General features: G+C 39.5%; 1 protein-coding gene across 2 annotated transcripts in view; it reads left to right on the plus strand.

The window, feature by feature from the left end:
• Window positions 1-454: 454 nt before the first annotated feature.
• The window catches only part of RRAS2 (RAS related 2), a 36,645-nt gene continuing 13,148 nt past the window's right edge, over window positions 455-23,951 (plus strand). Inside the window, exons 1-4 of one of the 2 annotated variants that reach the window (XM_040456797.1) lie at window positions 455-505; window positions 20,557-20,644; window positions 21,593-21,695; window positions 21,865-21,973. In XM_040456797.1, coding sequence (XP_040312731.1) covers window positions 470-505; window positions 20,557-20,644; window positions 21,593-21,695; window positions 21,865-21,973 — 336 coding nt within the window. In that variant the 5' untranslated portion in view covers window positions 455-469. Of the gene's footprint in view, window positions 506-2,385; window positions 2,405-20,556; window positions 20,645-21,592; window positions 21,696-21,864; window positions 21,974-23,951 lie in introns of those variants that run through there. The other variant, XM_040456798.1, reaches the window with a different exon arrangement.

Genomic DNA, 23,951 nt, shown 5'->3' on the forward strand with positions numbered 1-23,951 from the left:
GGCACCTAATCGAGCCAGACTGCTTGGAATCAGTCTTACCACTTACTGCCTGTGGCTTTGAGCAAGTTACTGAACCTCTTATGTCTCCTTTTCCTCACCTGTAAGATGGAGACAAATAATAAGTACTTACTTCCTCATGGACTTCTTGTGAGGTTTCAGTGAACTAATGTAAGCAAAATACTTAGTGCCTGGCACATGATAAACTCTGTAGAGGTATTGTTGCCAAATCAATACATGTGACTCCATGTGTATCTGTGTTTGTGTCCCTGAAGGAGTTTGAAATGTAAAACTTAATTTTTCTGCAAGTCTGATCTGCAGTGACTTTTGAATAGCCTCAAAAGTGGGGACTGAAAGAATCAATAAAATATCTGTATTTTGGTTGTCTTTACTGTACACTGTCTGCCTTCCTCAGGAAATATTTCTTTTGCCTCAGCTGTTCCATGGCCCTGCTGAGTCTGGCTCTTTTGTGATGACCACAGCAGGGAAGCTTGTCCTGGGAGACTGGGTGAGAGTTCCATTGGTTAGGCACAGGAATACTGCCGTGGAAGAAGGGGTTTGCTTCTAAGGGCACCTACCTGAATAGATGCCATTTCATCCCTGGGCACTGTAGTGTTAAAAGAGTGAACGTCCAAAAATAGGATTTATTACGATAGTGATTCATTCATTCAACAAATATTTCTCTAGGGTTTATGTGCATGGCCTTAAGGAGTTTGCAGAGACAGGGTTTTCCTGTTCTAAAGTAGAGTGTTAGTCCTAACTGAAGGGGAAAAACATGAAAATGATTTTGCTCTTCCTGCTGTCTCTAAAAATGGACTGATTCTCCTTTATGTATTTATTTGTTTACTTTTGAGAGAGAGAGGGCGCAGGTGGGGGGGGGGGGAGAGAAGCGGGGCTCGTGGTCTCCCTACACAGGGCTCGAACTCACAAACTGTGAGCTCATGACCTGAGGCAATCTCAGATAGATGCTTAACGACTGAGCCTCCCAGGTGCTCTGGCCTGATTCTCTTTAAGAAGTGTAGTTGATGATTGCTCTCTTCATACATTTGAAAGCTTGGGTATGATTTGTTTTGTGGAGGAAGGTCAAAAGGAAAAACTGGTAAGTTCTCTCACTTCTGAGTTTCTTGTTGATAAAATGACTACGTTTCTTAGACCTAAAGAAATGTCCGGCGCATTTTGTTTCCCAAATAATTTAGTGAAATGTCAATATGAATTTATTCATGTTGGCTCTAAAATATTTTATTAATAAAGATATTCTGCATCTTTACAGGTCTGTCTTGCATTTTGTAAATAAATTTGTTCCTGGCAAGATGTATGAATAATTTTTGAATTGTATTTCCCCACTGACGTAGAGGATTACAAGCTGTGGCACTGCTCAAGTGACACCTGCACCCCAGAACTGTGAAGGTAGCAGTGTCAGTTGGTAGTGCATCCACATCTCTGCTTCCACGGTGCTTTTTGCTAAACTCACCCTAGCATTTATCACTCAGAAACTGTAATATCTTATCCATTCTGAGACATTAATAAACTTTTTAAAATGTTTCTTTGTTTTTGAGAGAGAGCCAGAGCGAGGGAGCACAAGTGTGTGAGTGGGGGAGGGACAGAGAGACAGGGAGAGAGAATCCCAAGCAGGCTCAGCACTATCAGCACAGAGCCCGACGTGGGGTTCGATCTATCAACCGTGAGATCATGATCTGAGCCGAGATCTAGAGTCGGACGTGTAACTGACTCACCCATCCAGGCACCCTGAGACATTAAAAAATTCGTATTTTAATGTCTTTGTAGATAGGATGCATCTTCCAATTGATGGCATCCTAGAGTCAACAAAAGATGGGATTTGTTTTCTTGCCTCTGGTTTGACCATGAGTATATACCCGGAGGGCAAGAACTGTTACTCAATTTATTTTTGTTATCTCCAATGTCTGACTTGCATTTAGAAGCCCACTTTTGCTGAATTGCAGTGTAGCAGTTTTTAGGGTCATCTCACTTAAGTGTTGATTGAAATGAGAGTTTCTTCAGAACACTTCTGCAGGAGGAGGCAAATATTTAAGAGGAGGGCCTGGTAAATGTTAATAAGTAGTTCACGATGACTTCTACTTTCCCCTCCTGCATCCATTCTGTCTTTCTCCTGTGGTTGATTGTCTTGCTTCATACTGACGCCTACCTCAGTGACAAAGTATTAGTACACTTTACCTGAATTTGTTGCTTTTAGCAGATTCCAGTGAAGTGAAAGACTAAGAATATTATGTTTTTATTTATGATATAGTATTATCTTGTGAGTATCCTTTGAATATTGCACTGTGCCAAAGTCACTTCTCATTATGTAAATGAGGAAATGGGGAGTCCTTGTGTTTAGGGACATAATGTTTATTTTAGTCCATGGTGAAGAACGACCAAACTTCTGCACGTAAGTTTCTGCTTTAGAAGAATCTTCTTCTGAACTATTTTTTGTTACTTTTATTGGTTTGAGATTATCGTATTCATAAGTAGCTCTGTGATTATGAGACTTGGGGCTTTCACACCCTTATCACTGTAAATCATCTGATTTGCTTGAAAGGTAGTGTAGGTCTAGCCTCCCTTTATCTTGCCCCTGAGTACCTTAATTATCAGTCTTGCAAAATCTAGATGTAATCTTAGTGCTAGAAGAAACTGCTTAGTGGCCCTAGTTTTCCATAGCTTTTATATGTAGGTGATTAGAAAACTGAGACCTTAATTACTATTTTTCTGGAAATGATTTTCATGTAAATTTTTTAAAAATAGACTTTATTTGAGAAAATTTTTAGGGGTGCGTGGATTAAACGCCTGTCTCTTGATTTTGGCTCAGGTCATAATCTCAGGGTGTGTGAGTTTGAGCCCCACTTGGGGCTCTGCACTGACAACGTGGAGCCTGCCTGGGATTCTCTCTCTCTCTGCACCTCTCTCTCCCCCTCTCTTTCTGCCCCTCCCCTGCTCGCTCTCTCAAAAAAAAAATTTTTTTAAAAAAAGTTTTGGTTTACAGAAAAATTGAGAAGATAAAGTTTCCATATACCCAGCACCCGGTTTTTCTATTATTAACCTCTTAAATTATATGGTATGTTTTTTAATAATTAATGAACCAATATTGATACTTTATTATTAACCGAAGTTAATACTTTATTCAGGTTTCCATAGTTCTTACCTAATAATCTGTTTTCTGTTCTGTGGTCCCATCAGGATACTGCATTACATTTCATTGTCATGTTTCCTTAGATTCCTCTTGGCTGACTTCCTTTCTTTTTGGTGACCTTGACCATTTTGAAGAGAACTTAGCAAGTATTTTTGTAGAATGCCCCTCTATTGGAATTTGTCTGATGTTTTTCTTATGACCAGACTGGGGTTTTGGGTTTTGGGGAGGAAGACACAGGTGGAAAGTGCCATGCTCATCACATCACATCAAGGGTGTGCACTGTCAACACGATTCTTGACTCTTGATGTTGACCATAGTTGTCTGGCTGAGGATAGTGTGTGTGTGGTTTCTCTGCTCTAAAGCTACTAGTCTCCTTCCCCCTGTGTTCCACGTTCTTCGGAAGGAAGTCATTGTGTGTAGCCCACACTGAAGGAATGGGGAGGCTGTGTAATTTTGAACAAACATATTTAGATGGCAGAACAGATTGAAAATGTACCTGGAGTTAGTGAAATTTTTGTTTTCAACAAAACCATTGCTGTTTAACCTGCATTCAGAGATTTGGTTTGGCAACAGTTTTCTTTCTCAGTGTTTCAACCTGCACAATTGCGTGGCAGCTACTAGCTGTTCCTCTTTACTTACCTTTTGTGCCATCTATCTATCTGATAATTATTTTTGAGAAAATAAAATGAAAGTGAAATGTGGGAGATCATTAGTCAAACTCTTGAATAAAACTTGTTAATATTTTGATCTTCATTGGCTGCTTTTCACCACTTAAAAATATTATTTCTAAAATCAAGTGCTTGGTTGATATGTAAATTATGATTAGAGACCAGAACAGTTTAGGACCCAAAATGATCAAGGGAAAGCACCTTGTCGGAAACCCCCATGACAATAGCCTCTCCTTGTAGTTCCCATTTGTGTGTTTCAATTATAAGGCTTATGTTAAAATTAGATCAGAATTTCCATTGTAGACCCTCAATTTCATAGTTGTGTAACTGCCATATTAACTTGATTGTAAACAAAGGCCTGTAATGATGGGCCTTACTTGAGCAATTAAGGGGAGAAATTGTGAGGACAGGATTTGATTCTGAAGGTGAGTTTAACATTTTTTCTTACGATTTTCCAAATTTCACAATGAATGAGGCTGTATTTTATAATTAAAAAACAACTAAAAATAATACAATTAGTTATGAATTCTTGACTTTATCATATTTTTTTGACTACTTTCCCCAAAGTTAGAACCATTTAAATCCATTTACTTTCTTTCACTTTTTGTGTTTTTGTTGACCAACTGAATCTAGTCCAGAGAACGAAAACTTACTTCATGTGTCTATGTATATCTTTTTGCAATAGATTGTAATGCTGCTACTATGAAGGCAGCTCAGTTTTTCAATTCTGCTAGCTTGTGAATAGAAAAACTATTCTGTTTTTTCACTCACTTTTCTTGGGCTTGTAAAATGCACACAAAAAATTATTAGGGAGAAGGAAGGAGTTCATATTTTATAGATGAGTGTATTAGTTTCCTAGGTCTGCTATAACAAATTAGCACAAGTTTGGTAGCTTTAGACAATAGAAATGTATTCGCTCACGGTTTGGGGGCCCAAAACCTTGAAGTCAAGGTGTCAGCAGAGTTAGTTTTCCTCTGGAGGCTCTGAGTGATAATCCCGTTCCATGCCTCTCTCCCAGCTTGCAGGGATTCTTGGCAGCCCTTGTTGTACTTGGCTTGTATGGACACATTACTCCAGTCTCTGTCTCTGCCTTCACGTGGTCTTCCGTTCTGGGTCTTGTCTGTTTGTGTCTCAGATCTTCTACTCTTTTCTCTTATAAAGATGCAAGGATTTGATTTAAATCCAGGATGATCGCATCTGTACATCCTTAACTTAATTGTATCTGCAAAGACCCTATTTCTAAATAAGGTCCCATTCATAGGTACTGGGGTGTTAGGAGTTAGGAGTTAGTCTTTTTTTGAGTGCCACAGTTCAGCCCACTACAGTGAGTAAACCTTTTCTTGAATCTGCAAGTAAGCGCTGTAAAAGTACTTTTACTAAACAGAGTAATAGTTTTAGTAGCTGACTTAAGTACATACAAATGTGATTCAGAATTTAGTTGCGTATTTATTTTCTCTTCGTGTGGTTTGCGATTGATGTGGCATTCTTGTACTGTGAAATTAGGCTGTGCACATATAGACAAGCTATAATTTGGGACGTTTAAATGGTGTGAGTAAAGTCTTAAATTCTGTGGACACATGCCATTTAGCTCTTGACTTTTTAAATCTACATATTTGGGTATTTTTGTAAGACGAATGTATGGTTCCTTTTGATAGGAACCATGTTTGTCTCCACTTAAAAGAGTTTAAATTTATCCAGTGATCTAGTCTGATTTAAATTTGTGTGCCGCAAGGAGGGGTTTCATAGAAGCCAAGAATTGCTGGGTGGATAAATGAGGTTAAATAATCAGAAGTAAGAAGGGTAGTCCTTGGTGTGAATAGACAGAACCACTTTCTGAGAAGTGCTGGCCCAGCCTCCTGGCTTGTGGTTTGGAGGAAACCTCTGGTGAGAACATTCTCTCCTTCTCTCCCACTTTGAAATGGAAGCCATGAGAAATTTAGTTCTTATTGTTATTAGGAGAAGAGGTTCAATAAGGCCTTTTTTTTTTTTTTTTTTTTAAAGTTCACCTGTGCTATAGACCCATGGCTATAGTATTTGGTAATGTCATTTTTAAAAACAAGCCCCATCCCCCATCCATTCTCGATCCGCATAGGTCTGTTCTGTTTTGTAGCACTTGTTTCAAAAATTGTCATCTTTATTCTGCTTGCTTATGTATTGTCACCCTTACTAAGATGTGAGCTCCACAAGCACCAGGGCCGTATCAGTTTCATTCTCTCTCAGGACTGTACCCCAGCTCCTGAGTAGTAAGTACTTATCAAATATTTGTTGAATGAATGACCTTGATATACCGTGGATACTTTTGAAATCCATACATAGAGACTTATTCTTTCAGTGGCACTTTACTATTCTATAATGGATCTACCATAATTCATTTAACATTTCCTGTTAACGGACTTTTAGGTTGTTAATAGTTTTTCACAATAACAAAGCTCGTTGAACATTTTGCCTGGGTGTACATATATCTTTGGTAGTTCACAATGTTAATATCCTTCATTTGTACCTATGTTTCTATAAAATAATTAAGCACATTTAAAAATGTATTATTTAAGGGCATCTGGGTGGCTCTGTCAATTAAGTGTCTGACTCTTGATTTCGGCTCAGGTCGTGATCTCCTGGTTCGTGAGATTGAGCCCCGTGTCAGGCTCTGGGCTGACAGCATGGAGTCTGCTTGAGATTCTCTCTCTCCTCTCTCTCTGCCCCTCCCTGCTCCCACGTGTGTGCGCTCTCTCTCTCACTCTCTCAAAATAAATAAATAAACTTAAATTATTTCAGTAATACATTTTTTAAGTATAATTGACCAACATTTTTCTAAATATGTATAAAGTGCTCCCCCCCCCTTTGAATCAATAGAAATCTTTTGTCACAACATCTTAAAGGGCATCATAAGCACCATGTACCTACACACTGCTTTGATTACGTCTGTGGGATGGTTCTTGGCTAATCCCTATGGATTAGAAGTATCAGAAGACTTCTGTCTGTTGCATACCAAGAGTGGGAAAGGAAGGCAACAGCCAGTATAGAGTAAGATTAGAGCATCAAACTCAGCAGTGGTTTTCATTTTATTTAGAATAAAACCCAAAGTCGTTACCATGGCCTACATTGGAGTACATGAATGCCTCCATTCATGTACTGTTCTCCCTGTCGTTGATTCTGTCATAGCCACGCTGCCTTCCTTGCTGCTGCTCAGCCATGTCACCCATACTCTCACGTCACTACCTTTAACGTGATGTTCTCTCTGCCTGCAGTGATCTTCCTCCACATAGCAGCGTGGCTGATTCTCTCCACTGACCTTGGATTTTGTCCTCAAATGTCACATTGCCGGCAAAGTCCTCCCTGGCCCTCAATATCACATTCTCCTTGCTAGCTTCTGCTGCTGTCAGCCCCTTTATTTTCCTTTAGAGGTCATATGACCTTTGCTATATTATACATACTTATATGTTGACGGTCAGCCTTCCACAGAACTGCCACAGCCCCATGAGACCTGGATTCCGTCCTCAGCTCCTTAGACATTTGTAGGTGCTCTGTTAGCATTTGTTAAAAGTTGAGTAGAACGTGGGCTGTGAAAATCACCAGCCACCTTTACCTCTAGTTGTGCTCCTACAGATCATTCATTCTCTGTTCTAGAAGAGATGAGAAATTAAGATGGGTTTTAGGATATTTGTATGTGGCAGTGGATTGAAGGGAAAGGAAATGAAAAGGGAAGTAACAGGCCAGGCTCTGGGCAGCAAAAGGAGTTGGTTAGTTACCTGCTTTATGGGGCAGTCTTTCCTTTCTAAGTTTGGAAAGGAAGAGAACCATTTTTTAAGTGCTTGCTTTGAGCTAAGCAGTGTACAGGGTATTTGACCGTGCCATTTAATCTCCACAGTAGCCCTTTCAAGTGAGAATCATTATGGTCATCTGATAGGTCAGGAAATTGAGATTTAAGATTTATTAAAGAGATTTAAATAACCTTCCCAAGATCTCATACCAGTCAAATGGGATATCCAGGCCTGACAGACTCCAAAATCCACATTCATTCCTACACTTAGTTTATAATACCTGAAGGGGGATTCTGTGTATATTAATAATTTACATTTCACATAGTGGCATAAAAATATTAGTAAATTTTTATGCATCTTATTTGACTCCTTGTAACAAACTTTTGAAAGTAGCTATAACTTCAACTTCCCAGGTAATAGTATTTTGTGTTAGTGATGTGCTTTGCTGCAAATTCTACAGCTAGAAAGTAGTGGGAGCTACGGCTGTAAGCAAACCTTCCTGGCTTAAAATCTGATATTCTTTCTATTTTATCATACACATAAAAAACAAAGGAATTCTTTATATCATATACAAATTACATTTGACACAGTGTAGGAGCTAAACATGCCATAATAAAATTAGATGGAGTCTTTTAAAAGATCATACAAAGCAAACTCCTCATTCACACTGAAAGTCAAGACAGAGGTTGACTCCTCCAGGAACACTTCTCTAGTTGTAGAGCTGGGACTATAATCAGGTGTCTTCACACTCTCATGCTCTGCTTTTATTGTTAAAGAGTTTGTGTTTAATATGTCTAGGTCTTTCCCCTTGATTCCCTCTTTCATTCACATGTTTTGGATTTCAAAGCCTCCAGTAAATTTTCCCTCCCATCCGGTGTCTCCCAGCAACCAGGTTGGGTTCTTCCCACAGTTAATGGTATTTGTGTATCTTTCTTGTGTATCTTTCCAGAGATATTTTATGCACCATAAAGCAAATAGGTAAACTATTTAACAACATATCTTGGAGATTACTCCACATTATTAGTACATGAAGTCATTCTTTTTTTAATGGCTGCATTCATATTGAGTGAGTGTTTTATAATTTAAGCAGTCATTTACTGAAGGACATTTAAGTTGCTTCCATTCTTTTAGATTAAAAAAAAATTCAATAATGAATAATCTTGTACATGTTGTTTCCTAAGAACAGATGTATTGGTAAGATACATTTCCAGAAGTGAAATTGCTAGATCAAAAAGTGTGTGTGTGTGTGTGTGTGTGTGTGTGTGTGTGTGTATGTGTGTATGTATGTATAATGTTTTATGTTGCCATCCTTAGACCTTTATTCTTAATGTAGAAATGGAGTGTTTTCATTTTGAATGAAACTTTTAATTTTTTTTCTATTTGGCAATAGCAGTTTATAATTTTAAAGGTAAGTTATTTTAAGAGTAACAATATTTCTTTTTTAAACTGGTGTATGTTGCATGCTTTGATGTTAACGTGGCAGATTAAAGAAAGTGTAATGGAAGTGGTGTTGCTTTGGAGTCAGACCTGAATTTGGATCTCAGTTCTACCAGCCTACTGACTTTGTGACCTCTGATAGGTCATTTAGCTGCTGAGCCTCAATGATCTCATTGGGAACAATACCAGCCTTACAGAGTTGTTGTGTAGAACTACTGTATTTCATTGGTTCTAAGAGACATTTCCCCCTGCATTCTGGTGTCTCTGACATTGAGAGGCTTCATAATCAAAGACATGCCATAGTTGATGTTTTTTTATTCTTTCTTGGCACATAAATTAATGTTGGTCTTAAATTTGATGGCATATTAGAATTGATGAAGTAGGGTAGTAATTCACAAACTGGCACAAGTGAACTGTGCTAGTGTATGGTATAGGCAGAGCAAGTTCAGTGTGATGGGGAAAGTTCAGGGTTGAGGTGGACTGGATGGGTGTTAGGGGAGAAGGAATGTATAGCAATGGAAGTTTTGTTCTAGGTAGCAGTTACCACAAGCAGATGCACCGCGTAGTAGAAGGTTAGTGCAGTTGGTTGATGGAGCACAAGGGCAGATATAACCCACAAATCTGGGTATATGGAAGTTGGAATTATGGCAGATTGTTGGTTGGTAACAGGACTTTGGCCCGGGATTGAGATTTAGGAACTGTGTACTAATTTAAGGTAGGAAGACTTTAAAATAACGGGGCTATAGGAAAAAATTTTGCAAATGATAGATCTTGTGAGGGATTTGTATCCAGAATATATAAGGAACTCTTACAGCGAACAGTAAAAAGGCAACCCAGTTTAAAGGTGGGCAAAGATTTGAGCAGACATTTGTCCAAAGAAGGTACACAAATGGACAATAAGCATGTGAAAAGATATTCAATATCCTTAGGGGAAATGCCAATGAAAACTGTAAGGAGGGGCACCTGGCTGACTCAGTCATTAGAGCACGTGACTCTTGATCTTGCAGTTGTAAGTTTGAGCCTCATGTTGGGTGTAGAGATTACTTAAAAAAAAAAATAAAAAAAACTGTAAGGAGATATTACTGTACATCCACTAGGATGGCTAGAATTAAAAAGACACGTACATGTTCAGCAATAAGTATTGGTGAGGATATTGAGAAATTAGAACCCTCAAACACTGTTGATGGGAATGTAAAATGGCATAGCTACTTGGAAAACAAATGGCAGTTCTTCAAAAAGTTGAACATAGAGTTACAGTATGACCCAGCAATCCCACCATTAGATACGTACCCAAGAAAAGTGAAAGCATATGTTCACCCAGAAGACTATACATGAATGTTCATGGCAGCATCATTCATAATAGCCAAAATATAAAAACAACTCAAATGTCCATTACCTGATAAATGGATAAATATAGTATGATATATCCATGTGATGGCATATCACTGAGAAAGGAATGAGAAACAAAGTACTGATACATGCTGCAACATGGATGAACGTTAAAAATGTATGCTAATAAGTAAAAGACGCCAGACCCAAAAGACCACATGATGTATGACTGAATTTACATGAAATGTCCCGATGGGTGGTTTAGTGGTCCTAGGAGTGGGAGGGGATGGGACAAGGGGAAAAGACTGCTAAGGGGTATAGGATTCCTTTTGGGGGTAGTGAAAATGTTCTGGAATTAGACAGTGATGATGGTTGCACAGCCTTGTGAATTACTAAAAACTGTTGAACAACATACTTTAAATGGGTGAATTTTATGGTATGTGAATTATATTCCAATAAAGCTCTTAAAAAGAGGCCCTAGTTCTAGGAATGGCCTGGATTACTTAGCAGATTACCAGTAGAAGAAAAGAGTTAAGTGTAGCAGCAGCCAATTATAACAGTTGGAACCCTGTGTTGATTGGGAAAGTCTGAGAAGAGGGTGGAGAGATGGTGATGTCGGGGTTGGGAATGAAACAGAAGCAGTTACCAGCATTGTTACTGTCCTGCTAAGGTCAGGCAAGTAAGAGCCAATAGTGCTGAGACTCTGAATGTGGATCTTGTAATGGTTGAAGATGCTTCTTGCCTAAAGTCAGTATTGGCTCTGAGGTCTGTGTGAGGTTCCCCCCCCCCCGCCACGGGAGGACTCTGATATGGACAGGAAGGATACAGAGATGGGACCCAGGTGAGGCCTGAACAGTTGCATGCCCCAGAGTTCAGGGGCTGTCTTGTTCATCTAAAATGTCCCACAGAGGCCAGTTGTTTAGGCAGCTCCAGTCCACATGAGGGTAGAGATAAGGAAGACTAACCTAGCTAAGGTAATAGCTATCAGAATAGCAAGGATGGGGTGGATAGGGACATTCACTAGGAGATGAGATTCATTAAAGCAAGAACTGAAAGACACCATAAAGACTTGGTGTGCAAAAGGGAACATCATGGGATTTACTCAAACTTCCCATGGGGATAATATGAGCTATTTATTAATGTCCACATATCATACATATTTAGGCTTACGGCCCTTTGTTTATCACTTCTATCTGTGCCAGTTGTCATTGTACTTTAAAAAAAATGTTAATTCCTATCCTTAGGACTTCATTTAGGCTTTATATGTTATCTTTTGAAATGAGACTGCAATTATTGCAGGATGAGAGCAAATGAATAACTATTAAGTTCAAACAAGGAAAATAAACTCTATCATGCTGTAGGTAGAGGACACTGGCTTTCAGTTGCTCATTGGTTTCTAAATATTATGGCAGCTCTGAAGGATGGATATGTAGTTGTGTAGGCAGTACCTGAGTTAAGCTTGTCTTACCTACTAATAATCTGTATATATGAATACTGGTTACAGCCTTGGCAGCCTCCCCACCCCCTTATCAAAATCACTCCCCTGGTACTGTGAACCAAAAATTTTTAGTTCACATGCAGTTCCTTAGTTTTACAAGTTGATAGGGTTTGTGGAGGGAAGGGAAAGAAGGAAAGAGGAAATCCTTTCTCTTTCCTTTTAAAGCCTGTGGGTTCAGGAGGATTAAAAGAATTGAGGAGTAAGGTAACGCTCCCTTTGGTGAGCTGACATCATGAAATGGTGGTTTACACCCTGAATAATTTTCCTTTCACAGAGTCTGAAGCTTTTCTTTCTCTTTTTGACCTGTGCCAAAAATGTTACTAAAGATTCATTTTGGTTTAGAATTTTGCTTTAAAAAAATTTTTTTTTAATGTTTATTCATTTTTGAGACAGAGAGAGACAGAGAGCATGAATAGGGGAAGGTCAGAGAGAGAGGGAGACACAGAATCTGAAACAGGCTCCAGCCTCTGAGCTGTCAGCACAGAGTCTGATGCGGGGCTTGAACTCATGGACCGCGAGATCATGACCTGAGCTGAAGTCGGACGCCCAACCGACTGAGCCACCCAGGTGCCCCAGAATTTTGCTTTTTAAAAGAGCAAGCATCACTTGAAGGGGTGAGCTAGGGGTGAACTCCTACCACAGCGTGCTCTAATTTGGACTGATGATTTTCCACCTAGTGCCTCTGGGTGAGATCTAGCTTTCCTGAGGGATTGTTAGTTTTGATTTGAGAGCAGAGAATGGAAGGAATGGTGGGGAGAGTAGTAAGTGGTTTTCTACTTAGAACATTTTCAGAGGGAAGCTGAAGCTAGGGTAAGAGTGGGGTAATGGGAAGTTGGGGCAGGATGATGCGGCTGGGTTGTCCAAGGGGTGCCCCAAAGATAAACTTTTCCTCATTGGTGCAGCTTCTACCTGGCTGTCTGCCCTGGGAAAGGAAAGGAAGGGAAATTCCCTTCCCATCTCTTCTTGGGCCAAATGCCTCTGCTTCAGAGGTTAGAATAGAATTCAGGGTTAATACTGGCTTGGGACCATATTTCAGTGGTAGCACTTGTGGTCTGGCCTTATGGACCTAAACACAGATGAGAACAACTTTTCCCTGGGGAAATGAGCACCAACTGACTTAGAAACAAACATTTGAAATAGAACCAGTTTGTAAGTTGACTTTTGTACTGTACTTTTTCTCATTTCATACCAGGCCCATCGGTTTGCAACCGAATACTTCACTTGAGGTGTATCATCCTTGAGATGGCACAGAAGTCACATGAAAGGCACAGGGTGGCTATAGACAGTCTGACACAATTAGCAACATTGACTGAAGGCCTGAGTTTTGTTAAGAAGAAACTAAAAGGATTACTGGACTTAGGGTATTCTTTATTCTGCATTAGAGTCCTGGAAGATCCATTATGGGGATCTCCGTAATTATACATGTTAGGTTAAATGAAATACTAATTGCAGTCAGGAAAAAAAATATGTCCTTGAGTAAAGGAATATCAACTATATTGGAAACATTTGACGTAACAATAAGAGAGGGTGTTGCAGGGAACAAAGGTTCTCTGTGACTTGACAGCTGCTGTTAAAAAGTGACACCAGGAAGAGCCTGACTCTGGCCCCAGCTGCCTGAAGTTGTTGCAGCCTTCTCTAGTGTTACCAGAGGGATTTTTACACTGCTCTTGTCTTAGCAAACAGAGGCACTGATAGATAGCTAACCAGGTCCTTGTGCTCTGGGAAATAAATTTCTGACTTCTCATTATAATCTTCATACCTAGAGTGTTTTTTAAGTATTCCAGTATTTTGAGGTTCTGACTATATGCAGTGTACCTTGCTTATTAACTCCAAGAAAGTTCTAAGAAGCATGAGGTAGGCCTTGGACATCAAATCTAGTTGGAAATCTATAACAGGGCTTTAACTGGAATTCTACCATATTTGAGTTTCTCTTGAAGCTTGAGAGGCTGAGAATAAAGCAGTAGTTACCAGGTTACCTTCATATTTCAAGAACTTGCCTAAGGTGGCCTTAGAAGGTGGCATTAAATTGGTTTTGCACATTTAGCCCATTCTTTATCCCCAGTAAATAAAGTGTGGAGAGTTAAGGGTTCTAAGACCAGGATGTTTTTAGAGAGAGTTGTTTGTGGTGTGTTCTGTGTCTTTTCCTACCTCCACACATAGCTTCTAGAGAGCAGGATGCTTCTCTTAAACCCCTTTCATTGAAGCCAAATGATAAGGGAATGTCTACTAGAATCGTTCTGAAAACTCGACATGTATCCCTGGTATTTGGTAGAGTATAATGAATAGTATGAGAATCTGTGGATCCATAGGAGAGCAGAGAGAAAGGAAAGAGGGCTGTATAGTTAGTAAGTAATCTATTTCAGAGATAGTAGTGTTTCCTTGAGCCTCTGGATAGAACCAGGTTAAACCCTTCTAAAGAGGGATGCTGTGCATGGCCGCCTAGAAGATGATATGAACCAAGATGGAAATGGAAATTCCAGGATTTGAGGGTTAGAAGTGTAAATAGCTTCTTCTCACTAAAGTCATGGGAATTGCACATGGAGGGTCTCATGTAAGATTCTTCCAGGAAACCCACAGAAAGTTAGCATGGGCACCAGATTTCATTGGTGCGGCCTTTCAACTCCCCTTACCTCTCCCCAGTCCTTCAGTTCCAAAACTAAAGGAGCCAGAGGTAGCCTTGTTAGAGGTAGAAGAGATGCAAAATGGGGAAAGAAAGAATATTTGACTGGTGCCCCCTGCCACACCCCCACTCCACTGCAGACTTCTTGAAAGCTCTATCTCAGAAGGGAGAAAGAAGCTTTTTAATTTAGATGAGTATTGACTAATTGTCAATACTAGACATCTTAACTATTGAAATCATGATGTTTTGGGGCTGATAGTGATTGAACAATTATGTATAATCAAAGAGTGATTGGAAAAAATTAGGAGACGTGTTAGATTTCATTCAGGAGCAAGGAAGAGCTTGCACACGGAAGAGTTTTGAAGGAAAGTATGCTTCTACTCTTTTGAGTTTAGCTCAGTGCATCATTTATACATTCACATGTACACATATATGAAAAGGTAAGCAATTGGAAAAGGAAAATGTAAGTATCAGTTCCAAGGTATATATAAAGTTTGGTGTATATATTTTCCAAATCACAGTCTACAGTACTTGAAGTTGGGGAAATCCAGACCTGTCACCTTAAGGATAAGAGAAATTAAGGCATATTGAGATTGTTTTCTGGTTGGGGTGTTGAAGGCCTTGCAAAGGAAGTAAGGTATGGATTGGATTGGCCTTCATTAGCTAAGACTTACAAGGGCCTACTGTGTGTCATAGGCTGTACTTTGTATTCCACATACAGTAGTTTTACTTTTCACAACAATCCTGCAAGCTCAGTATTATTTCCATCTTAACAGACATGGAAACTGAGGTTCAGACAGGTTAAATGTGGTGCTTTAATTTCCCATAGGTAGTAAAAGTAGCTGAACTGTATTCTGGTCTGTATAACTCAGGCTCCTTCCACTCCACCCTGCTGCTTCCCTGGTGGCCCCACACACTAGGATACTGTGGTGGGATGAGGCAGTGGAACCTAGGCAGACAGACAGTCCTAGCCAGGAAGAGAATGGGGCATACACTGCTCTCTCTGACCAGGCTCTTCCGTGGCTGCCTCGGGGCAGCCGTGCTCCGCCCCTTGGGTCAGAGGTTTCTCTTTTCCCATGATCCTTCAGTGCTGCATCTGAAGCCGGCACTGGGACATGCCCTCCTTAAATTATCCCTCTTCTTACCCTTTTCTGTTAAGAAAATGGGCTTTAGAGATGTTAATCAGTTTACCCAAGGACTCTAGTAGTGGAACGGTATCTGGGTTTGAATTTTAGGTTTTTCAGACCCTGTAGCCCATAAGTTTTCTTCTCATCATGCTGTTACCAACAAAGACTTTATAAGTGCTTGTATTAATAGAAAATGGGCCCTTAGGAAACCTGTTTTGGTTTATTCTATCATAATTGAAAAAAAAACCATAATACAGATTTTGTGGATAGAATTAAGAATAGGAAAGTACTGACTTGGAGTGGAAGGGAGCAGAGAACCACAGAATTCTGTACCTGGAATGTTTCATGATGTGGATTCTGTGTGTAGTGTGGGGGAAAAGGGTGAGCTGACTAGGATGTCAAGAAAAAAAGTCTCCCTTTCCCCTCCTCCTGTACACCATGTTTTTAGAGGACTCCTGAGACTTTCCTGAAAATGGCACTGTGCTCAGAAATGTCCTGTCGTTTGTTTAAAACTCCCCAGTGGCACTTTAGATCTAGCCTCCTGTCTTTACATATGCAAGGGTAGTGAATTTAACCAGTGTGCTAGATTTATGGAGTTCCACACAATTTCCAGTACATTACCTGTCCCAGTGTATAGACCAGACACCGCTCTGTGGCAGTGCTTGGGAACTGCACTCTCACCAGTAGCTGGGGGTCAGGAGAAAGTGGGCTCTCACTCGCCCACTGAATGCAGAAGTGGCCTCAGCCTATTCTCTTTCCTCCCCTTCCCCCTTCTGTTTCTTCCTTAAGGCTGCTGTGAATGGGAAGATGGCGAGCTGGCAATTCTCTTAAGCCAAGCAGAATTCCTGTTGTGCAATCTAGTGGCACATAATCAGGAATACTATTCCTGCCATCACAGCATAATGCTCTTGTGTTACTAAGGGATTCTGACGACCTTACCCACGCCAGGTTGTCAGATTTTATCAGGGGGAAATAGACTCCCTGTGTGAATGGGATAGCTTCCCTAATTCTAAACTTTTCTCTGTATATCTTAACCTTAAAGAGACTTAGCTCCATTTGCCCCTCTTACTACCTGGAAGGCATCCTGCCCTTTGAAAGCAGGCGTTCTCTTTCTTTCCGGGATCCTTCTGCATGCATTCTTTCTTGTGATACCAAGAAAGCACATTACTTTCTCTTTGCTGTCCCCCTTCCCTCTTCTGTACTGTTCTCTATGGTCTTCTGCTATGCAAATACTGTACTTATTTTTTTCTTACGATCTGCTATAGAATATCCTTTCTGGACTGTGGTTGGTAACTTCAAGCAGCCTCAGAGAGACTGTATTCTTTTTTGGCAAATTGCTGGACTATGTTTATAAGTGAGTGTACACACAGTTCCTACAGGAGTAGGGTATTAACCACTTATGTTTTGTTGCCTTCTGAACTAGCATGGTATTCAGTTCTTTGGCCAGTACATTTAACATTCTCTATTCCTCTCACCCACAGCCACAGCGCAGTTACTGGGTGTTGTCTAAAAAGCAGTGGGCTCTGTGAAAATAGGGCCTTGTCCCTGTGATGCTCTCTATAAAAAACTGTCAAACGAATGAAACCAGGATAGCAAGAGCAATTGGCTGAGGACTTTAGGTAGTGAAAAATAAGGCTTCAAATGGTGAGCAGCACAGATCAAACTAGAAGGATTTGCATGTTGCGTAAAGTACTGAATCCTGTAAACAGTAGGGGGCCATTAAATTTGTGTGTCTTATATAGAGGTGTAATTTGTATATGTACAAAAAAGTGCACACAGCTTGTGTACAGCTTGATGAATTTTTACCTATGTGTATATCTGTGTAATTACTGCTCAGGTTCCAGACAATATCTCCAAAACTCCAGATGGGGAGATTATCTTGACTCACAACATTTTGGATACCAAGTCCCAAGGTTGGTTTGTGGTATAAGCAGGATTGGAATTATTACAGCTGTTCCTGGGATTAACAGGTCTTTATACTTGAATAAAAACACTAACTCATATCATCTAATTGTGTGACAGAAGTAATAATACAGTGTGGTTAACATTTATCAATCATCAGCATGTCTTGGCACTTTATAAATATTTCTTCAGTTTATCTGCTCCAGGAGGGTTTGTTACTGTCCTATTTTACAGATGCTAAAGGTCAGAGAAGTAACATGTCTCAGTTTCCACAGCTAGAAAGTGGCACAGTTAGTATCAAATCCAGCACTGTCCATCACCAGAGACTGATTTCTTGTTGGTGATATGCTACCTTAAATATCTGGTGCCTGGGTTTAAGTAACAGAAACATTATGTCTTCGTAGTGGGAGAGGATGATTATATACGTTACCTGCTACCTGCGCATGAAGAATGCTCTTTTTAGGCACATTGTGACTTGTGGCTTATAGGAATTTCGAGAGAGAAGAGGGTTTTGGATTCTGTGTCAGTCAGGGCCTGGAGCGGTGTTCCTTAGGATGAATTTTTTTTTTTTTAACATTTATTCAGTTTTGAAAGGCAGAGGGAGACAGAGCGTGAATGGGGGAGGGGCAGAGAAAGAGGGACACACAGAATCTGAAGCAGGCTCCAGGCTCTGAGCTGTCAGCCCAGAGTCCGATGCGGGGCTCCAACTCACGGACCGCGACATCATGACCTGAGCCGAAGTTGGCCGCCCAACCGACTGAGCCACCCAGGCGCCCCTTAGGATGAATTTTTATGAAGGAGAAAGATGCTTACAAAAAGGATGGCTCCTTAAAATCGATATATAGCAACAAGGCGATGGTCCCTACAGGTGCAGTTTGAAAACAGGACACAATGAAGATGAAATGTAGACCTAAATATCTAGAAATTCCAGCAATTAGTTTGCCTTAAAAATTAATATCAGTGAAACAAGTGCATGCCAGTGTTAGTTAGCTAAGTGGCAAAATTTTTATTATGTTTCAGGAGCTAAGATGGCCAAAGAAAATGTGAAACTTAAATAGCCACTAAAAGGAAAACAAAATTTGTTTTAATGGCCCTCAAAGTTACTTAAACCCAATAATCTTCTACATACGTTAATGTCTTAATTCTGTCTCAACAGTGCAAAAAAAAAAAAAAAAAAAAAAAAAACAACAACCCTGTCACATCGAAAGAATTTTAGTTATTCATGATTAAAGTATATTTAATATTTGTCCATTATTTTTTCAAAATGGGAGGGACAGTGCAGCACATTTTAGCACATTTAGGTATAAACTGGGAGTAGTCAATAAAATTCAGGTTTTACAAGATGAAAAGCATGGCAGGAAGTATCCGATTCTTGCTGAGGAACCTGTTTCAGGAAACTAATCTTAAAAAGATGTAAACAGCATGCTTTTATCCAACTTGCTTGGGGAAAGACTGCAGTTTTAAGTTATTTAGAATAGTGGGCATAAAGGTACTATTTGTTGCCAGTTGTATCACTTTTTGAAGAGGTGGGGAGGCCAAAAAGTATAATCTCTGTTTTGATATCTGTTTATTTTTAAATGGGAATAGGGTGGTGATGGAGATGGATTTCTACTCAGAGCTGCTCTTGTTGGTAAATGTTTCTTTTACTGACTTTGTTGTAAAAACAAAACAAAACAAAAAAACCCCTGCATTTAAGCAATTAAAGTTAATCCTAAAATGTAAATAAAGTATGGAAAGTGTCCTTCAAAAATACAATATATGAGGTCATAGTAGTAGCAAGCAGATCTGTGTCTCCCTCCCACCCCCAACTCCCCAACCAGGAGTTTCTTTAGAAGTCTTGTTCAGAGTGCCTACTTCTGAGTAGCTTCTTGGTGTTTGCATACTACACATGCCGGGGGTTGTCACTTAAGAATGCTGTGTCCCTGGAGCCAGCAGGTCTAGCTGCCAGGAACCCTTGCCTGAAGAATGGCTGAACCCCTTTGGCTCTGGCTCCCAGCATTAAGCTGCCTTCCTCCAAGTCATTCCCTCAGATTTGGTAATGAGCCAGGGGGAAAGTAGGCTTTGAGGAAGTCAGTCAAGAGGGGAGAGCAAAGGAGATGCTCAGAACAAAAGAAGGATGATGTCAGTGTCCTAGTTAGTGCCCTTTTAAGAAGTGGGAAATAAGTCTCTTTGAGTCTTACTGTCGCTGTTGTTTTCTTTTTAAAACCTTTAAAAAACGGTGAAGTGTAATACACAAACATTTTTAACTGGCTCACTGAGATTCTTCCCTTCCTACTCTGCTACCTTAACTGTCCTTTCTTCTGCTGATTGCAGAAGATAAGTTGGGAGGCTTTGCTAACAGAGAAAGACAGAAATAGATGCTAGAGATGAAAAAAAAAACAAACAACAAAAATAACAGTGAAGGAGTAAGTTTGAGATCCCAGCCAAAAGAAAAAAAAAATTCCGAAATCATGTTTCCTTATGATAATACACAAGACAAATGAATGGGAAAAAACCAAGTATGAGCAAAGAAGGGGAGAAATGAAGGTGGGGTGTGGGATCTTCCAGGCTGTTTGTCTTCCTTTGTTTCAGACTCCTTTGTTCTTAGAACTGATGCTTACCCCTGGGTTGCAGATAGACTTGAATTATAACTGTGTTTTTTCTATTTTTGTAAGACTGTGAGCACTGTGTGTGTGTGAGTGAGTGAGTGTGTGTGTGTGTGTGTGTGTGTGTGTATACACCCATCTTAGGTATATATAATTGAAAAAATTATATATAATTATGAAAACACTGCATTAGGTCTTTTGCAGTCTTCTTGCATATATCCGATAGGAGGATTCAGAGATATCAGTACGTTTTCTCCACTTGGAAGCTACTCTGAATACGTTTTATTCAGTTGGAAACCAACTGTAGTAGGATACTACTATTTTTGTAAACCAAATAAGGTAGTAAACGTTTATTAAGGTTTAGTAGGAGAAACCTTAATACAATGAAACTATTGCTATTCATTCTGTATCAGTGAGATTTGATAAAGTTAATTGGTACTTGGGTGGGCAAGTAAACATAAATTTAAAAATGAGGTTATTTTTCTTACAGTCCTATTTTGTGACGGATTATGACCCAACCATCGAGGATTCCTACACAAAGCAGTGTGTGATAGATGACAGAGCAGCCCGGCTAGATAGTAAGTAATCTTCCTTTATTTGATAGTTTACATATCATATTTTTGAAAAGTAAGCTTGGGTGTTTTGCTAGGTTGCATACTACAATTGAAATGTGGTCTTGAAGCCCGTGTCTTTCATCAGCTTTGATTGATGAATCTGCATATTAGGATATTTGAATATTTAAATATTTATCCTACATATTAAGGTATTTAAATATTCCTCAGCAAATGTAATATAAAACAATAATTGTGTTGATCTTGTGCTGGTGAAACTAATCATGTCATGGTAACTAGTTGGAGTTGAATTTTTAGGGACATTTGGAAAGAAACATGAAGTTTCAGCCCTATCTACTTTCTTGCAAAGGTTAAAATGGGTGTAGTAAATATAGAAAAAGAGTCAATATTTGTCAACTTGCTTAGAATTTATAGCACGGAGGAGGCTTTAGCAAATAGTGTTTTGGGCTTGGCTACACATTACACATCTCCACAAAAGATAGCCCTGTTCTTTTAAGTTCGAGGATTCTTTCATTCAGAGAGATCAGTAAATAACGTTAGCGCCTGCTCTTTAAGGTGTTTGGGGGGAGTAGACCAAGGGATCTTTCTTGAATGGGTATCTTTTTCAGTCCTTTCTGTGGAGGAGATAAAACATCCAAGTGACTTTAGAGGTTGTCTGACTCCATCTGCCTAGATATATTTGATATTTTTAACTTTGTAATTGGTATGCTAATATATTCTAGCTTACAAAAATCAACTCGTACTGATGAAGATGACTCTGAAACTGTCTGCTGGGTGATATATTTGTCTCTAGTGTTGAGAATAAAGCACTAGGAAGAGAAGGCTTTTTGTTTATTTCACTGAGTCTAAAATATATACTCTAAAGGACCCACATTAATTGGGCCCTGCCCTTATGGGAAAGTCATTCATAAAATGAAAACACGAACACGGTTACATGTGTTGTTTTCTCTTTAGTTCTGGATACAGCAGGACAAGAAGAGTTTGGAGCTATGAGAGAACAGTATATGAGAACCGGCGAGGGTTTCCTGTTGGTCTTTTCAGTCACAGATCGAGGCAGGTTTGTACTAGTATTAACATGTAGATCTCCTGTTCATGTGTAGATCACTGTTTTATTGAATTTGGATTTTCTTGTTTTTATAGAAAAAGGAAAAGTAATAAGGTACTAAATGGGCTGTGGAACTTGCCAAATTCTGAGATTTGAGCAAATTAATTTGTTTTTGTTTTAGTTTTGAAGAAATCTATAAGTTTCAAAGACAGATTCTCAGAGTGAAGGATCGGGATGAGTTTCCAATGATTTTAATTGGTAATAAAGCAGATCTGGATCATCAAAGACAGGTAAGAAGGAACTTTGCTGTTGGGAATCCCATTATTGATGATCATGTCAGTGAATGGATGTGTTTGTTGAAACCATTGAAAGTGCCATGATCAAGGAAACTTCTGAGCTTGGCAGTCTGGGTTTGGGGAAGTCAAATTCTCACATATTTTTACACCACACTTCAGTTGACTCTGTAGGCCCATATTTGTACCACCTCCATTCACATGTTCTTATTTCATGAGTAATCACCACAACTCTAATTCAGTTAGCTCATCTTTTTTTATTTAAAAAAAAAAAAAATTTTTTTTTTCAACGTTTATTTATTTTTGGGACAGAGAGAGACAGAGCATGAACGGGGGAGGGGCAGAGAGAGAGGGAGACACAGAATCGGAAACAGGCTCCAGGCTCTGAGCCATCAGCCCAGAGCCTGACGCGGGGCTTGAACTCACGGACCGCAAGATCGTGACCTGGCTGAAGTCGGACGCTTAACCGACTGCGCCACCCAGGCGCCCCTCAGTTAGCTCATCTTAAAGTTACCCTTACTTAAGGCCAAACTCATTCAGTGTTTTAAAAAATTTTTTTATACATTTATTTATTTTTGATAGAGAGCACAAGTGGGGGAGGGGCAGAGAGAGAAGGAGACACAGAATCTGAAACAGGCTCCGAGCTGTCAGCACAGAGCCCGACACGGGGCTCGAGCTCACAAACTGCGAGATCACGACCTGAACCGAAGTCGGATGCTTAACCGACTAAGACACCCAGGTGCCCCATAAACTCATTCAGTGAATGCTAATTTACCTTCATCTAGAGAGTGGTTTTAACGTAAATTACAGTATTTGGATTTTCCCTAAGTCCCATTAATGATGGAATTTTCTGTTACTTTTTTATACTGGCTGGCTCTAACACCAGTAACCTGTAAGAAAAGAATATTTTTGGTATTTAGTTGTAGGCTGGATTATACTCACTTGTTTCTTTACCCTCTTATTTCACATTTAATTTTTAAAGTATTGGGCACCTTGTCTGCTCACGTTTTTGTGAAGGAGTAGAACAAGGTCAGATATGAATAAATGCAGGCTCTGCATTGTCTTTTTGTGTCTATTTCTTTTAGGGCTTTAGCCTCTACCCCATATCTGGAATATAAGTTTTTAAGTTGTTTCTTAATTTTTTTTTGGCATTTAAGTTCTCTTTTGTTTTTATATAACTTTGTGTTGATGTTTTTAACATTTTGTTTGAAAAGTATAAACCTCAGGAAAAATGGGTTGATAATAGCATCGAGGACAGCCTTCTATTTTGTAGTTAACTATTTAAAACATAATGTTTGATTTGTGTGCTCTATTTGTAAAATTTTGTTGAAGGTATATCAAGTTTAAAACATGGGCTTAAGGGAATGATATTATTCTAATGCTAAGATTTAGAAATGTTTACTCGTGATACTTAATGTAGAATAAGTTTTACTGCTAGGTCCTTTTCACATCTGAATTATTACAAAGTTATGGTGAAAAAATTTGATCTTCACTTTAAACAAGTATAAGTGGTTTGAAATAACTTAGAATACAGCACTGCTCACATCTTAAGCCTAGAGTATAGAGTACATTTATTTTTTAATTCCTTTTTGGGGGGCGGGGTCATTTCCTTCAGCGTTTCTGAACCTAGTTATATTTATTAAATGTTGCCAGTAGAACCTGTCTGCTGCTCTTGTCAGTCCTTTCTAATACTAGAAACACTTTTCTATGTTACCGAATCTGGGAAATCCTAACAGAGGAGCTCTGTGGCAAGTAAGCGGCTCTCCCCCAATCTTAACACTGACCTCTACCCCACCCCTGAGTGCTTTCTGCCATGATTATGGAAAAGGTTTTTGTCAAACCCTTTTCATGGTCATATACAACTCTAGTAACAGACTAACTAGGTAGGAGGCCTGGGGTGCCTGGGAGGTCTCCTGTAGGGTAGGTGGTGGCTGGGAAAAGTAGGGCAGGGAAAGTAGGGGAATGTATGCCGCCG

Source organism: Herpailurus yagouaroundi, unplaced genomic scaffold (assembly GCF_014898765.1).
Source record: "Herpailurus yagouaroundi ecotype Mexico unplaced genomic scaffold, PumYag 218, whole genome shotgun sequence".
Classification (NCBI taxonomy): Eukaryota; Metazoa; Chordata; class Mammalia; order Carnivora; family Felidae; genus Herpailurus; species Herpailurus yagouaroundi.